Source organism: Neopsephotus bourkii, unplaced genomic scaffold (assembly GCF_033783945.1).
Source record: "Neopsephotus bourkii isolate Nb327-2 ecotype Australia unplaced genomic scaffold, CSIRO-AGI_Nbou_v1 NB_1831, whole genome shotgun sequence".
In the NCBI taxonomy this organism is placed as follows: Eukaryota; Metazoa; Chordata; class Aves; order Psittaciformes; family Psittacidae; genus Neopsephotus; species Neopsephotus bourkii.
In genome coordinates this window covers 95974-112433 of record NW_026902304.1, presented here as the reverse complement: position 1 = coordinate 112433, position 16460 = coordinate 95974, and the positions used below count along the sequence as shown (strand labels likewise).

At 43.7% G+C, this 16460-nt stretch overlaps 1 protein-coding gene across 2 annotated transcripts in view; it reads left to right on the top strand.

Moving 5' to 3' along the window:
• Window positions 1-2569: 2569 nt before the first annotated feature.
• DAPK1 (death associated protein kinase 1) overlaps window positions 2570-16460 on the top strand; it is a 96572-nt gene continuing 82681 nt past the window's right edge. The window contains exon 1 of one of the 2 annotated variants that reach the window (XM_061343945.1): window positions 2570-2833. In XM_061343945.1, the coding sequence (XP_061199929.1) occupies window positions 2772-2833 (62 nt within the window). In that variant the 5' untranslated portion in view covers window positions 2570-2771. The remainder of the gene's footprint in view (window positions 2834-16460) is intronic. The other variant, XM_061343944.1, reaches the window with a different exon arrangement.

Sequence of the window (16460 nt, the reverse complement as noted above, 5' to 3'; positions counted from 1 at the left end):
GGTCAGGGCAATCCCAGGCACAGCTACAGGTTGGGCAGAGAATGGACTGAGAGCAGCCCTGAGGAGAAGGGCTTGGGGGTGTGTTTGATGAGAAACTCAGTGTGAGCCAGCAGTGGGTGCCCGCAGCCCAGAAAGCCAACCATATCCTGGACTGAATTAAAAGCAGAGTGACCAGCAGGTCGAAGGAGGTGATCCTGCCCCTCTACACTGCCCTCATGAAACCCCACCTGCAGTACTGTGTTCAGATCTGGGCCCCCAACACAGAGAGATGTGGATCTGTTGGAGCGAGACCAGAGAAGAGCAGGAAAGATAGATCAGAGGGCTGGAGTATCTATAAAGACAGCCTAGAGAGTTGGGCTTGTTCAGCCTAGAGAACAGAAGGCTCCAAGAACACCTTAGAGCAGCCTTCCAGTCCAGTACCTAAAGGAGGATGTTTTGTAAGGGCATGTAGTGTCAGGACAAAGGGGAATGGCTTTAAACTGAAAGAGGGTAGGTACAACGAAGAGATTCTTCCCTCTGAGTGGTGAGGCACTGGCACAGGTTACCCAGAGAAGTTGAGGGTGCCCCATCCCTGGCAGTTTTCAAGGCCAGGTTGGATGGGGCTTTGAGCAATCTGGTCTGGTGGAAGGTGTCCCTGCCTGTGGCAGAGCAGTTGGAACTAGATAAGCTTTCAGGTCCCTTCCAACTCAAACCATTCTATGATTCTATGATCAAGCGAGGTTAGAGTGCCTCAGATTTCATGGGCTGGCTCCAGTGATTGTCCTTATTTCCAGCAAAGGAAGAATCTGTAACACAAAATCGAACTTTTGAACCTGGAGCCAGTGTCTGTTAAAAACTTTTGTGTTGAAAATCCAACGATCTAAAGTGTGTGAGTCATGAGTCTGAAAACCTAGTAAGAGATAAACACATAGAAGATGGGCTGAAGACAAGGCACAGCATCATGCCTGGCTGTAAACCACATAGTGAGGGGGCATAATTCTGAACATAGGGCCATTAATAGTGCTGCCGTCCTTGAAGATGGCTTTACGTAACTTCACATCCAGCGATCCATTCAAATGCCCTCTTTCCATTTTACAGATGACTTCAGTGGAGGCACAAAAATTTCTGATGCTTGCCCCAGGTCATGCCATGACTCACTCAGAAAATTTCAGGGCTTCTGTTCTTATTGCCCTGTACCTGAAGAAATAGGCTCTCTTGACTCAAGTGTAATATTGCATTACTGCACTGAACTTCTTTTCACCTTTGATGAGCAATTTTTTCTGAGAGATCTCAAGAGTTGAGATGGAAGTTAAAAGCTGTTGAGTTATCTGACATTATGCACTGACTCGAGGCTGAACACCAGGGATGAGAGGAAAGAGCAACTCGGAAAACAACAGCTTGGCATAGGACCAATACACCACAGGAAACAACACGCGCTGGGAAAGCTGAACCTGAGCAGCAGCACATGGGAAGACAGGAGACGTTTAACAAATGCCAGATGCAAGGTACAACACTCCGCAGAGACAACTCAATACGCTTTGTATTAAAAAAAGCTCCCTGTTGTTTCCTGCTGGTAAGAGACTACCTGTACACGGTACTCCATGCTTCCTTTGTGAGGAGCCGAGACGCGCCAGCGGTGCCCAAACTCTGCTTCCGCCGCTGCTGGAGGGCCTGGAGATCCCTGCCGCAGGGGATGCAGTGCCGCCCCCCCCCCCCCGGCACCGCCCCGCTTTGCCCCACGGGGACCGCGGCTGTGGTAGAGCAGGGTGCAGGCGGTGGTGGCCGGAAGGCAGCGACTGCGAGACCCCGGCTGCCCCCAGCCCCGCTTCACCCTGCCCGGGGCGGAGGCGCGGGCTCCCAGAGGGGTGGCGGAGTCGGGAGTGAGGCGCGGGGTTGCGGCGGGCGCGGCTAGTGGGAGCGCACACAATGGCCGCGCCGGGAACCACCGCAGAGCCGAGCCGAGCCGAGCCGCGCCGTGGCGCGCCGGGCGGGGACGAGGCCCGCGCTCGGTCTGGACACGGCGCCACGGGCTCACCCGGGGGGTCGAGCTGTATCGCGCCGGGCGGAGCGGGGCGGGACGGGTCGCACCTGGCCATGCTGCCCCGGCGGCAGAGGGGGCCAGGCCTCCGCGAGGGGCGGGAGTGGGGGTGCGGTGGAAAGCCTCCCATTGGCGCTCCGGCCGCGAGCGCTGGCACCGCCTCCCGGGGCGCGGAGGGGCCGGGGAGCAGCGGCGGCAGCGGGTGAGAGGAGAGCGAGTGGGCGGTGGAGGAGGCGCGTGGCCCGGCCCCGGCAGTCACTGCCCGGCGGTGGGGAGCGGATCCCCCAGCCTCACCCTCACCCTCCTGCCCTCGCCCTGAGCAGGGTACAGATAGGTACGGGGACGCCGGTGGGCTCCTGCCGCAGGTCCGGCGGCACATCCCAATTGACCCGGCAACAGAGCCACGGAGGAATGCAGCCGGGCGCCGGCGGCTGGGCGGAGGTGCGGCTGCTGGAGGAGGGGCGGGGCTCCGGGAGCCCCTTTCTTCTCCCACCGCCAGGGCAGGGGCAGGAGCCGGGGCAGGGGAGGCGTCCTCCGGCCCTGGGTGCCGCTTCCTCCGGGGCGGGGCGGGGCTGGGGCGGGCGGGGGGCGGCCCCGGCGCCGGGAGGGACACCGCCCCGCCGCGGGCAGGAGAGTTCACCCAGCGCCGCGCTCTTCCGCAGGGCGCGTAGCTGAGGGCGGGGCGGCTCCGGCGGCTCCGGGGCGCTGGTGATGAGGGCGCGGAGCAGAGCGGGCTGAAGGCGAGGCGGCGATCATGACGGTGTTCAGACAGGAGAACCTGGAGGAGCACTACGAGACGGGCGAGGACCTCGGCAGGTGGGTGCGGGCCGGGGCCGCTGAGCGCGGAGGGGCCAGGGCAGGCGCTGCTCAAGCCGCCTGAAAAGCCCCCGCGCCGCCTTTCAGTCCTGACGGGAGATGCCCCTTCTGAGAAAGGGGAGTGGGGTTTTAAGCTACAGCGCGTTTGCGCTTGTAATAGAGGTCTGATGTGGGTTTGGAGCCGGGCAGTTCTTCGGTGGTACCGTCTCTGCTTGGTGCTCGTCGGGATACTGTGCGGGGTAAGCTGCGAAATGTACGGCTGGCTGCTGCTAGCCCGGCGCGTAGCTGAAAACGTGGTGGGTTTGTAGCACGGGAGTTGGTGGTGTGTGTGTAGTGAGGGGCTCCATATCTATTGGTTTCGCTTTAATAAGACGATTAAAGAAGTGAGATAAATTGCTTTTCATCCGTGCGGTGGAGATCACTTTCTGGGTATCCCTGTTAAGCTGGAAGTCGGATGAGGGGAGGTGAGCAGCGCGCTGCAGATGAAGCGTTGCCTGCCTGAGCTATGATGCTTGAATGCTGTGTAGAGATCTCCTCCGAGTCCATGCTGTTAGTGATGCCTTGTTTCCTCAGTGCCTTCTGTGTTTCAGAACTGTTAGTTTAACACTGAATTATGTTATGTGCAAGTCTCCTTTTCATCTTCCTTTCCCCTTCTTTCAGAGGGAACTCAGTGGCATTTTAGCACATCAGTATGGTGGAATCTTTTTGTAGTGTTCATCTCGGCAATTTCAAAGCTGAGGATCAGTGTTTAATTACCACAGGGCAGTGTACATGACAACATGCAGATGATCATGTGTGTGTGCCTGTGTGTACCTTTCCAGTGAAGGGACAAGTAATAACAAATGTTGTAAACGAAATACTGGCATGGGCAGGAACTTCAAAATACAACATTTTTTCTTAAAAAAAAACCCAACCCTACCAAATAAACAGAAAACCCCTACATTATTGGAAACTTCATTGGACTGTATTTAAAATAACCTTCACCCTACTTATGTACAAGTTTGTTGCCGTGACTTGTACAGGTACATGATAAATACATACTTTCACGTTGTGTTCTGGGTTGGCTTTTTATACGTCTAGAATGACAGTCCATGTTAATACGTTAGTAGGACAGTGAAGTCATATTAACTTATTGGATATCATGTTAGAAAGACATGTTATCGTGCCAAGCCATAGTTTAGGTTGTGAGGCCTAAATATTTTGCTAGGACACAAAAAATTGTTCGATTTAATTTCCATTCTTGGCAAGAATGCATGAAGTGCATTCTGAACTGAAATTTAGTTTTAGGTGTCTGGGCTCTTAAAAATAAAACTATGCTTGTGCTTACAGACACACACATGGTTTACTTTGCAGAAGAAAATAAAGACACATCTAGAAATTGCCCTGTTTTCTTAAGGTTCTTCAGGGAGAAGACGATGTCAGTATTCTAGTTTAGAAGGTGTTAAGGTTTGTGTAATCTCTCTCGTATTTATTTTAAAGAGAAAGTGTCAATGCAATGTTAGGTCCCCAATACCTATTTATAAAAGAGAGCAATTGCCTTAGGCCACTCACATAATAAATGCTGAAATACATGGGTATTTTTCCAAACAGACACCCTTTGGAAGTCACATGTTGGCTCCAGAACACAGCACCGAAGACCAAGTCTGTCATTTTTACAGAATGGGGAAGTGCAAACACTGAGTAATATAATACAGAAAAAAAAAGTGTTTTTCAAGTTGGCAGAATACTAAGAGGAATGTAGTAAAAAAATGGTATATTAATGTGGTCTGTTATAAACATGTTATTAGGGTACTGAGATTGTTCTTGATCTCGGTGCTATATAAGGTTGGCATGCAGTTTAAACTTATAATATTTTAAGAATCTTAAAGAACTTTAAACTCTTCTCTCTTCCTTGAAAAAAGTGAAGATAACCAAGAACCTTATCAATTTTATCTACTTTCATGAGAAAATGCCAGTGGGTGGTAAAACATTGCAAAGTGTTTGACAGGGATTTTGCGTTAAAAGTGAAATGCAGTTATTTAGAAGGGCCAAAGCTTTCACTTCAGCATCATTTATAACAAAAAGGAAAAAAAAGAAGAGATTATTTCACTGTGAGGTGTTGCCATAAAACTGTAAGAGTAAGCAAATCTTAGAATAGTTGTATGGTTTACTTTAGTGGTGTTTTTAATTTCTTTTAAAGCTTAAATTACTGTGGTTGCTTGGAGTACTGCCTTGTAAATCCCTTGAGTTTCTATTCCTCCTTTACCCCTTATGTAGGTTTCTCACCATTACTTTTTGCATCCAAATGTAGTTGCAAGTGTCAACACTGAGGCTCAAAACTCAGAAAGCTGTGAATACTAAAAACACCTTTTACTTTAAAATTTCTTCTGTTCATCTGGGAGCCCACATCATGATTTAATACTTGAGCTAAGCAATGATGAAAGGTTCCATTTTGCAAAATCAGCCTTCCCCACCCCTTCTTAGGAAGAATTCCTTTATTTCCTCTTGCCTTGCTGCAGTCATGCAACAAACAAGGTGAATAAATGAACAGGTAAGTTTCTCTTGACAGAATGTGTTTTGAAAGAATGGATCATGAAATTCTAGGCCAACCTGCCTTCTGAGAAAGCTCAGCAAAGATGCAAATACTCAGAAATTTTAATAATCTTCACTGTTTTCCCTTGTAAATTATTAAGCAATCTTTAGTACTTTGTAATACTTCTGACAGAAGTGAGAATAAAAAAATCATTTTAATAAGAGTGATCTAAAAAAGATGTCCTGGTGAAAGCAAATGGGTTGTGTAAATGAAATTTTTGATTGAAACTGGTAACGGAGGTTTGAATACTGGGTAAGAACTAGAGTTGTTGGAAACAAGGAGAAGGGATAATGTGCCTGGGCTGAAAATGCGCTTTTTAGTTTTCTGGCATTTCACAGTGCTTTTACAGAAAAGAGTAATAAATGGTTCTCATCCTTTTACCAAAATGTTTGAGTTTTATTCCATTCTTTTGGTTTGTTTTGATTTGTGCCTGGGGAGACTAAAGGAAAATAAAGGCACTAGAGATTGTAAATCCTGACAGGGTCACCCTTACTTGTCTTGCCTGTACATGATTTCTTCTAACACAGTTGTGAATGTTCAGGTTTGTTTGTCTTAAGCTTACCAAGGGAGTCTTGTGTGAAACTTGTGGATCAAATATTGTCTTTAGTGTAGAATGTATACAAAGACACTGCTCTTGGTCAGTGTTACGTTGCATTGCATACACCTTTTTTGTCTTATAAATCTGGAGTGATACCTATTACTTGGCATTGTTCAGATGCAGGCTACCTCCGGATGTGTTGAGTAATTATCCAACCATGAAATTTCAAGGGGTGGTGGAGATTATCGTGAAAAGGCAAGAAATATACTCAAGCTGTTCATTTTAATTCTGCCTGCAGTTGCAGGTGATGTGACCGTGCATTTCAAACACGCTGCTGCAGTGCTTTTACTCCGTTCCACCCAAAAGACAGGAATTCAAGTTTATCAGTATCTAAAACCTGCACCACAAGTGCAGACTCACTCACAGTGAGCATGAGGGTAAAGCGCTTAAATAGATCAAATAATCAAAATACTAATATTTATTTTTTTAAAATCCTCCTATGATTAGCCTTACTTGGGAGTTGCTACACACTGAGAGAAATGCATCATTGCTTAAATAATTATAGGGAGACATACTCAAACAAAGCTATGTTATTGATGACATACTGTGTCGTATTTATGTGAATTGAAGGGATTTAGATCTTGATTTTACAAGCAGCTCCCTTCTCTTTCACCCCCACTCTCCTGTTCGGGTTTTTTTTTTTTTTGCATAAACTTCCACGTGCTTCCTAAAAGAGACACAGATTATTAAGATACAGCTTTGGAATTGAAGAATGGTATTTGCATTGCACTGTGGTTTGCAATTTTTAGATTCTTGTTGATCCAAAAAGTTGGGGGAGTTATCATACCCTTAAACTTCAAGCTTTTTTAGATCTGCTGGACTCATCAGGGAAACACCTGCAACTTGAAGATAGGCTGAGAAAGTTGGGGCTGTTCAGCCTGGAGAAGAGAAGGCTGCATGGAGACCTCATAGGAGCCTTCCAGTATCTGAAGGGGGCCTATAGGGATGCTGGGGACGGACTCTTCATTAGGGACTGCAGTGATAGGACAAGGGGTAATGGGTTCAAACTTAAACAGGGGAAGTTTAGATTGAATATAAGGAGGAAATTCTTTCCTGTTAGGATGGTGAGGCACTGGAATGGGTTGCCCAAGGAGGTTGTGAATGCTCCATCCCTGGTGGTGTTCAAGTCCAGGTTGGATGAGACCTTGGGTGACATGGTTTAGAGCGAGGTGTCCCTGCCCATGGCAGGGGGGTTGGAACTTGATGATCTTAAGGTCCTTTCCAACCCTAACTATGATTCTGGGATTCTAGGATTCTAGGATTCTGTGTTGTTGAATAAAAGCTATGATGAATTTCAGCAGTTTTGAAAACTAGTCTGTTTCTGCTTGTAGCTCACTAAGCAGACATGCTCACAGTAAAAAACAGTAAGCTAACCCTGCTGTCTAAGGTATCTAATCACTTTATCAGTTGTGAGAGAAAAATGCAAAGGATAACATGCTGAAGATGCTGATAAGAGAGCATGCAAATGTGTATTTACAGTCTGAAAAATGTTCTTTTACCTTCTTTTGAGTGTTGAGTGAAAAGAGAGTGGGGGTTTTGTGGTTTGGTTTTCTTTTTTTTTTCCTCCCCCTGGATGCTGGAAACTGATTTCTGTACTAAACAGGAACTGTGTAGGCAGAATATATATAGATGCATTTATGTGGTTTTGGTTATTCGCATATCAGTTTTCAAAAACACTGCTTTTTAGAACAGCAAAAAAGTATAAACATTAAAACAAAAAAATACTTGGATGACTAGAATTTGTACTTCAGAGTGCTTTTCAGGCTTGACATTCTAAACTAATCTTGATAAACTAGCCAACGTACTAAATTTGTGTGAGTATTGTCAAGCTCCATTGTGATATGTATAGGATGTGAAATTCCTTTGTGGTCACACTTCCTTTCAAAATGGTCATGTTTGAAACCCATGCCAACCATCTTTAATAATATTAGAATGTAACATTTTTTCCTTGGAATTACCAGGTCAGGAAGTCATCGGGGGGGGGGGGTTGGGAAGCACTGTGAAAGATGATCTGGTAAGGCTAGAAGTATTGCATGTAGGTAAGAAATTTTTAATTGTGATACACTGAATTTTCCAATTTCTGTTTGTTTTTTTTTTTTATTTTATTTTCTTGCTGTAACCTCATCTCCACTGCTCTGTTAAGAGGCATGTGTTAACCTTCCCTCTTATATGGAGATAAAATGGCTAAGTACTGAATATGCAGAAGATGCAGACCTCTGCAGTACTGTTTCCTGTATTATTTGTACATACACAACAATAAATACTGCATGCGTGGAACGTGCTGCTTCTATAGCTATGTGTGTGTAAATTCTGATAGAACACAATTAATTACAGTAAACTGAATGGATTTTATGAGTTTTTCAAAGGCCTTGCAAGCAGCCCTGAAAGCATTAGCCACCAAGCCACTGTTTGAGCAGGAAGCCTGGTTGGTGTCTTTGTATGCCTTTTTTTTGGTTTTGAGTTGAAAGTTTTGACATTTGGATTACAGTGAAGAGCCCTTTCTGTGCTGTTTGTGAACCTTGTAAATGTTGTATTAGCCTTATTAACTCTCAGAAGAGAAGTTGGTTATTCTCTGCTTGTCTCCAAGTCTTGGCCCTGGTGGTTGCGTGGGTACTGAAAAAGAAGGTCTCTTAACTGGGAAGCGTGGTGGGAAGAACTATTCTTCTATGTCTTAAGTCACTTTACCTCCCAGCCGTGCCTCAAAATGCCTCCTTTTCACAAATGCATAATAACCTGCAAGCTGCTGATTGCACAGGCTGCAAGAGGCTGTCACCATACAGTGCCACTGATGACAATTACTGCCATATAAAATGAGCTGAGAGGTTTGCTTTGTGAAAAACCCAAGAGGTGCAGATACTTTTTGGGTGTAACTGCTTGGTCCTGCTTAGTTTATTTCTCACTCTGGGGGAGAATAATGCCTGCTTTGTAGGTCTTTTAAAATGAAGTGTAATTAAAACTAGAGCTTGCTGATTATTCTGTGCCTTCAGTTTAAATGCACAAATCTTTGTAAATCTAGACTCATCAGGAAGTGGGTAAAAATGCTCATGTTTGATTACTCTTCTAGACAGGTTTAGCGAGGCACAATTAGTACTGGAGCTTCTTTGACAGGGATGTGCTGAAACTGCCATTCTGTCTTTCTGTGCTTTGCTTTTTTGTCCTCCTGTGTTTTGTGGAGTGAAGGGGTTTGGCATTTCTTTTTTCCTCCCCATTGTCTCCCTTTCCAGATGTTCCAGTATGTAATTTCCTGTGCTGGAGCTGTACGTAGCAAACAGAAACTGACCCCTTTAGCTTACGAAAAGGGAGGCTGAGGCCATCCTTTCACGAGAGCTGTGTGCCAAGCTCAGCCTGTGCTGTTATTGGCTAAAAGAAGTATTACTTTCGTCTGGTGTGTGTTTTCGTGGGTTTCCTTTTTGTTTTGTTTTATGCAGTGGTGCCGTTAAAGGGGAGCGGGAAGAAACACCTTATGTCTAATTTATGGCAGCAGTGCACACTGGGATCATTTGAAAGCACTGTGAAGTTTCAGCCTGCATGGGATTGTGATTGTCTCCATAAATCTACCTCAAATATGTAGCAGGGCCGAAGATACTCACTTTACCACAAAGGTGAAGAACATAAACCAGCAATAAGGGAGTTAAGCTAGAAATTAGAAGAATGATGAATGGTGCAGTGGTTCTAGAGTAACCTTGACAAATGATTGTTGCTGTTGACAGATATTCAAAAGTGTGTCAGTTTTTGTAGGAAATTGTATGTTTCCTGTGAGACCCACAGCTGTGCTTAATGGCTTAATGCCCTTCTGTTTTTCACTGGCTTGGTTAGAAAACCTGTGCAACTTGTTAGTAAAATTATACATTCCAAGGAAAAGGTGCCAGTCAAAGCAGTGGATCAGTAGTTTCTATTTCCTGGGTGGCAGTAACTTGCGTAGGAGTTCTGTCTCAAATAGCTGTTGTCTCTCAAACTGTGTTTTGACAGCACTGCAGGAAGATAGGTGACACGAAGGAGGATCATCCACAAACCTGAAAAGTGTTCATTGACTTACCATGCGGTATAGTAGATATACTGTATATAACTTAACCATCACTAGTTCATGGCAGAGCTATGTGGAAGCTGAGAGAAGCCTGGACAAAGCCCAGAGATCTTAAAGCAAGCCTAAACTATTTTGTTATGCAGTGAATTTTGAAGTAAATTCACACATAAATGGTGTGAAATTTAGGGGAACTGGATTCTCCTAAGGCCTGTGCCAAGCAGTCTAATACAGGTAATGCTGTTGAACTCTGAGATCTCATTACCTAAAGGGTGCTAAAGAAAGAGTGGAGCCTGAGTGTTTTGGTCAGTTTGGTGATGTTCCTGTTGGCTTCGGTGCAATTATGGAACAGGCTAATAGAAGAGATGAATTGTAGGGCCACATATCTCGCCATATCCTCATGCAATACCTTGCTACATCCTCCTTTACATGTTACCCAGAGCTCTTGTCCCTTCATTTCAAACAGATTGCTGCTTTTCTGTTCTAAAATGAAGAAGAAACGTGAAGGCACTGAAGCTGTGGGAAGAAGCTTCTTGAGAGAGAAGACTTAAGACTTTGGTACATTTAGCTTTGCACTACAAAGCTTGCAGCGGTGTGGGTTTTAAATACACTGGAAGAACAAAAATGCTTGAGGAAACAAAGAAAATTTAGAAACTAGGTTTACATTTAGAGTGTTCACAGATGAATCTGCAAGCTGGGAACTGAGAGGCTGCTTGCCTCCAGGAGAGCGAACTTGTGGGACTTGTCTTTGAAATTAAGACAGTGTGAACAGGAAAGCTAAATTGTGTCAAGATTGAGCTTGTAAAATTAAAGGAGAGGATTGCATGATAGTGTCCTGGGGAAGGAAGAAGCTGATAAGGATACAGTCATTGTGGATATATTAGGTCAGTTTAACCCTTCTCTGTCAAGGTTTCTAGACACACTGTAGTCCTTGAGGATCTTATTCTTTTGTATTAAAGGTGTTATATTTTTAGTGTGTTGCAGTTTGGTGGGCTTTTCTGGTTGTGGTACACATTGATGTTGGGGAGAATGTCTTGTATTATGTTCTTTTACCCAAATCCAAAATAGTTCACATGGTTTAGTTAGGATTGTTGTAAAACACTACATTGAGTAATCCACATGATGGTCTGCAATCTTATTCTTTTGGGCTTTACATTTTATTTCCTTCCCTTTATTCCCTCCTGATTACACAAGCAAATGTCACAGACAGTTTTGGCTTCAAGAGGCAATACTGTTGAGGAAGAAGCATCATTGCAGGGCTGCCCAGACCATGTGTGTGCATTGATCACCATCAGCAGGGACCTCGCAGTGCAGTGATGTACCACTCTTCGCAAAAGTAAAGTCCCCAGTACCACCTGCCTGCAGGTGTCAGTAGCTTTGTTATGAAGATTAGATGGTCTTGCCTGCACTTACCTAAAAGAGAAACGTATCTTACAGGGTGGTCAGAAACATAGGGGATATATGCAAAATTTGGAAGACTTCACAGTAAGTGTAAACCATAACTGTGTGTGCAACCTTTTTGAAAGATACAGTTCAACTGAATTTTCTGCTGACCTGTACAGAGGAGTGAGCCTTTAGAAAGGAAAAAAGAATGGCTTCATGCAGTACCATTCTGTTTGTGCCCTTCTCGCTTAAACAGAATGCTAAGTTAGCCTGTGACTGGACTAGTGTACTGGAAATACTTGATTTCCGCTATATCTTTATTTGTGAGCAATTCATACTGTGTTTCTAAGCTTTCACAGGTTACTTGAGGAGCCCTACTTTCAGTCTGGTATGTAGATTGGCTTCTGGGCTTTGGTCCATTTCCTGTTTTCTGTCAAGTATGAGTAAGTCATTGTAAGAGTTGAGGTGCTGGATGGGTGTGCCTGTAGAAATGTTCACTTTGAGAACCTATTCATGTGCCACAGGAACTGGTAGCAAAGGGACATTTTCCCCAGGCCGCGCAGTCTATTGAGGCTGTGGTGTTTTGGCATTGTTATTCTTACGGAACAGAGAAAATATGTTCATTTTCTGAAGTATTTGGTGGCTTTTAACTGTCCTGTGATGATATGGAAGCAGTGTGGGGCCTCTCATCTCTTCTTTCTCTGTTTTCTGAAATGTTAAGTCTCACTGACTATTGCAAGGTTGGACTTCATTGCTGAGATGGTCCTTACTAATCTTGCATTTCTAAATGAAACTGAGAAAGCAAACGTTTAAAATTTATAATCGTCTGTACTGTGTGTGGTGAGTGTTACTTGCTATTGTGCTTACTTTGCCTAGTTATGTAGATATAACTAGGTGGAGTTAATTTTTATCTTAACTGATAATATTATATTCTGTTCTGGCATGGTTTACAACTAAATCATTTTGCCAAGTTTAATGGAGATAGGGATCTGAGATTTTTCCCTTTATCCACAAAGGAAAATAATATTAGTGGGTACTACACTTGGGTCTGACAGCTTTGTGGCCAAGAACTCAACACTTTCAGTAGCTTTATCAACAAAACTGGCAGTTTATTATTTCCTAAGAAAACAAAGTTCACAGGAGTCTTGGATCGCAATAAATTTTATTTTTCTTTTGATACCTTATTTCTTGACTTTTGATTCCTTTATTGGGGCACTTGGCTCCTGTTACCTTTAATGAAGGGGAGGCAGATGTAATCATAGAGGTAGATATTTCACCTTGTCTCCTTGTGTTTTCTTCATCTTTTGAGGTGGGTTCTTTTTTTGTGTGGTTTTTGTTTTGCTTGTTTTGTTTTCTTTTTGTTTGAGGGAGGTGGGCTGTAGGGAGGGATTGTGGGGGTTTTTGGGGGGTTGTGATTTTTCTTTCTCTGTGTGTTGTCATTTTGGTGGGTTTTCTCTTTTTTCTTTTTTTTTTTTTTCCTTTGTTTTGTTTGGGTTTTTTGTTGTCATTGTTATGGTTTTACACGCACCCTAAGCTTACGTAGACTTCAGATGTTTTGGGATGGGACCTACGACTTTTTAGGTATATTATCTGTCTGGCAGTATTTTCTTATCTTCATGAGCAGGGCCATCTGGGCAGAATTGCTGTTTATTCCCTGGGAAAGGAAAACCCATCAGGGGATGGCTTAGTTCCTTATGTCTCATCTTTTCCCATTGCTTTTTACTTGAAAGGGCCTTCTGATAGTATTTACTTCACATTCCTGCCTAAAAGGATTGCTTTCCCTGCTTTTGTTGCCAGTTATAACAGTAACTAGAGAACAAACCATTCCAGATTATATCTTATAAAGCTGGCCCACTTCTGCTGTCCCTTTTGTTCCTTTAAAAAAGAAACCTTTACATTACTATCCCTCCTGAGAGTGTGTTGGTGCGTGGTCAATGCTGCCCTACCTGCCTGCCAGCCTGCCTGAGTGTTTATACAAGGTGGCTAAACCAGCCTAGTGTGGGGGGTCAGTGAATGGGAACGATCCTGTTCCTCACTTGCTGAGTTGTGTTCTCCTGCTTCTTCTGTGCTGGTACTGGCACCATCCTGAGCACAGTCTGGAAGCAGGAGAGAATTACAGATTGATCTCCCTGAACTGCATCACGGTGGGCACCGCAGGAGTGTCAGTGCCAGCCACAGGCATAGCATGTCAGGAATGCATGCCAGAGGGATGGGGCAGCCTCTGTTTGTGATGGATGCTGGCTCAGTCTACTAACGCACACCATAAAGCTTGTGCCTCATGTGCTCTGTGTCAGTGCCACACAGGTGTGGCTGGCTGAGACTCTGTGGAAGAGCTGCTCTGAACCAGGAAGCAAAGCTTGACTGTGTCAACCATAGGCAGCCATTGGTGACTGCACAGACTGAGTATGTTTTCCTTCGCCAGCAGCCTGAGGGTGGCCAAACAAGCCCTCCTTTCCACTGAGGTCAGAGGGGGCAACTTGGAGTATTGTTCTAAATTCCTAAGTGCAGAGCTTGTCTGTGAGAAGGAGCAGTTGTGAATAAAGGCTGAAGAGCTAGGGAAGCAGACAATTATTTGGCTGTAAATAGCAGCTGATAAAACCGTAATGTACATGGACAGTTACTAAGGCACTTGGTATGAGGTTTGTATATATGACACAAATATGCTTTATTTGTAATTCCATGTCTTCTTAAAAAGCTGCCTTCAGTCAAGGAAAAGCAGTATTTTCATCACTGGCTTTATTTTTTTGGCTTATATGTTGTGTCTGTAGATTCTATTGCTTGTTGGCTTTCTTAAGGATTTAGCTAAAATCAAATTAATAATTGGAGGAGAAAACACAGAAATTTTCCCATGCAAAAAATTACTCTGCTATCTTCTGTAGAGCATAAGCTTGAGGTTGTATGTTTCTCATTGTGCTCTGGTACTGAAAGGTTAGTAAGAGACCTGTGGGTTTTACAGTGGTTCTTTGTACTTGATGGGAAGTAATGAAACATGGTGAAATACATTCCACACCTTTTAACTCCATTAATTTCTTGGGAGAGTTGAGTCATAACCTGTTTGGGACTTTGCAGTCCATCCTCCATTCTGCTTTCACATTTTACCCTTTTTTTTTAGCAAGTGTTTGGTGAGTGATCCGTACCCTATCACCATATTAAATGATTTTTCAAATATACTGAAAAAGCAACATTTTCTTACATCAGCATCATGTAATGTATCTAACAGGTGCAGCTGCGCTGCCAGTGTCATGCATTTGTGTATTTTTATTTTTGGCTATTCAAAGTAGATAGCTTCAGAGTCCAAATCTTCAAAGAAATGCTGCCTAGAGGCATGTTGTTATTGCTCATCAAGATCATAGGTCATGTGCTATAAACCAAGAGGTTATGCAAAGGTGAAGTAAAGGGAAACTGCTCATTGTGATGAAAGAGTGGATGGCATAACTGAGATCTGGTAAGCGTTATCACTAGATTCTTCCTCCTCATGCTGAAGGATGAACACGCACTGAAGGCATGCTTCAGAACCCATTGCTACAGAAGAGAAGCAGGAAACTCAAAAACATTCTATTTACCAAATAGCAGCATCAACAGTCTTTAGCATCACCAAAATGAAATTTGTTCTGCATGTATATTTTCATATCCAGCCCAGGCTCCTGGTTAAAGAATTTCTGAGCAAGTAATGACTGAGCTTTGTTCAGTTCTGAGTCAGATGTACATCGTGTACTTCTTTTAACATATACATATAGCAAAACTAACCTCTTATTTAATATTAATAGCTAAGACGGTTTACAAAGGTTATGGCAAGTCCAAATGGGGTGGAAATTGAACTACTAAAGAACAGTAGAAGCATTTAGAATCCATCTCTGGCATTAAGTACTGGTACAGGATATTACGGCCTTTATTTATATTGATACATACTTAGTCACTGATCCTTCGGTACCTGTGTATGTGAACTCTTTTTTAATCCAAAAATGGCAGTAAGGGTAGCACTTTGCTTGAAAATCTATGCATTTTTCTGCATTTTCCCACCTTTGTAGCTTTTTCCTTTTCATCATAGTTGTAGTTATTATTTGTACTGTTAGGGGTTGGGCTAGATGAGCTTTGAAGGTCTCTTCCAACTCAAACTATGCTGTGATTCTATGAACTGCTTACAAGTGCAAGAACTCCGCTTTTCATATGATAAGATGATTTCTGAAAAGGCTTTAGCGGATGTACATGTATTCAGACGAAATGGGCTTCACCAAGCTCCAGCCCAAGCTTCATTAATAGGAAATGGCTGACATCCAGCAGCCTTGGGAGTTTTACAGACATACATACTCCCTTAGCTTATACATAACATATAACTACATCTCAGTACAGACTTCACACTGGTACTTTAAACAACCATGTCTATGAGTAGACTTCTGTCTGAATCATTTTCTTGTGTACTTGCTTAGGCAAATAAAATCGTACCTACCTAGTTCTTCACATTCTGTAGTCTGGTAATCACTTAAGTGTAAGTGCTTGTGTTAAGGGACTTGAGACAAGGGACCTTCTCACATTTGCACATTTTTTTTCTTTTTGCCTCTCCGGGTTTTACAAGAACAATGCATGTTTTAGCCTCACTTCACTTTCATAGCGGTTGTGTACATCTTGTATTTGTCACATGGTATAACTGATGTACATTTAATGAAGTGTTTTGGTTTTATTTTCCCCAACTGCATTTTGACAAACGGCCAGCTCTAAAGTCATCTAGAACAGATCATAGAATCATAGAATAGTTATGGTTGGAAAGGACCTTAAGATCATCAAGTTCCAACGCCCCTGCCATGGGCAGGGACACCTCACATTAAACCGTCTCACCCAAGGCTTCATCCAACCTGGCCTTGAGCACTCCCAGGGATGGAGCATTCACAACCTCCCTGGGCAACCCATTCCAGTGCCTCACCACCCTAACAGTAAATAATTTCCTCCTTATATCCAATCTAAACTTCCCCTGTTTAAGTACTACTTTGTTTATTTTACAATGTTGGCAATGTACATGTGTCATGGTTTAAACCCAGCCAGACAGCTCATTCACTCA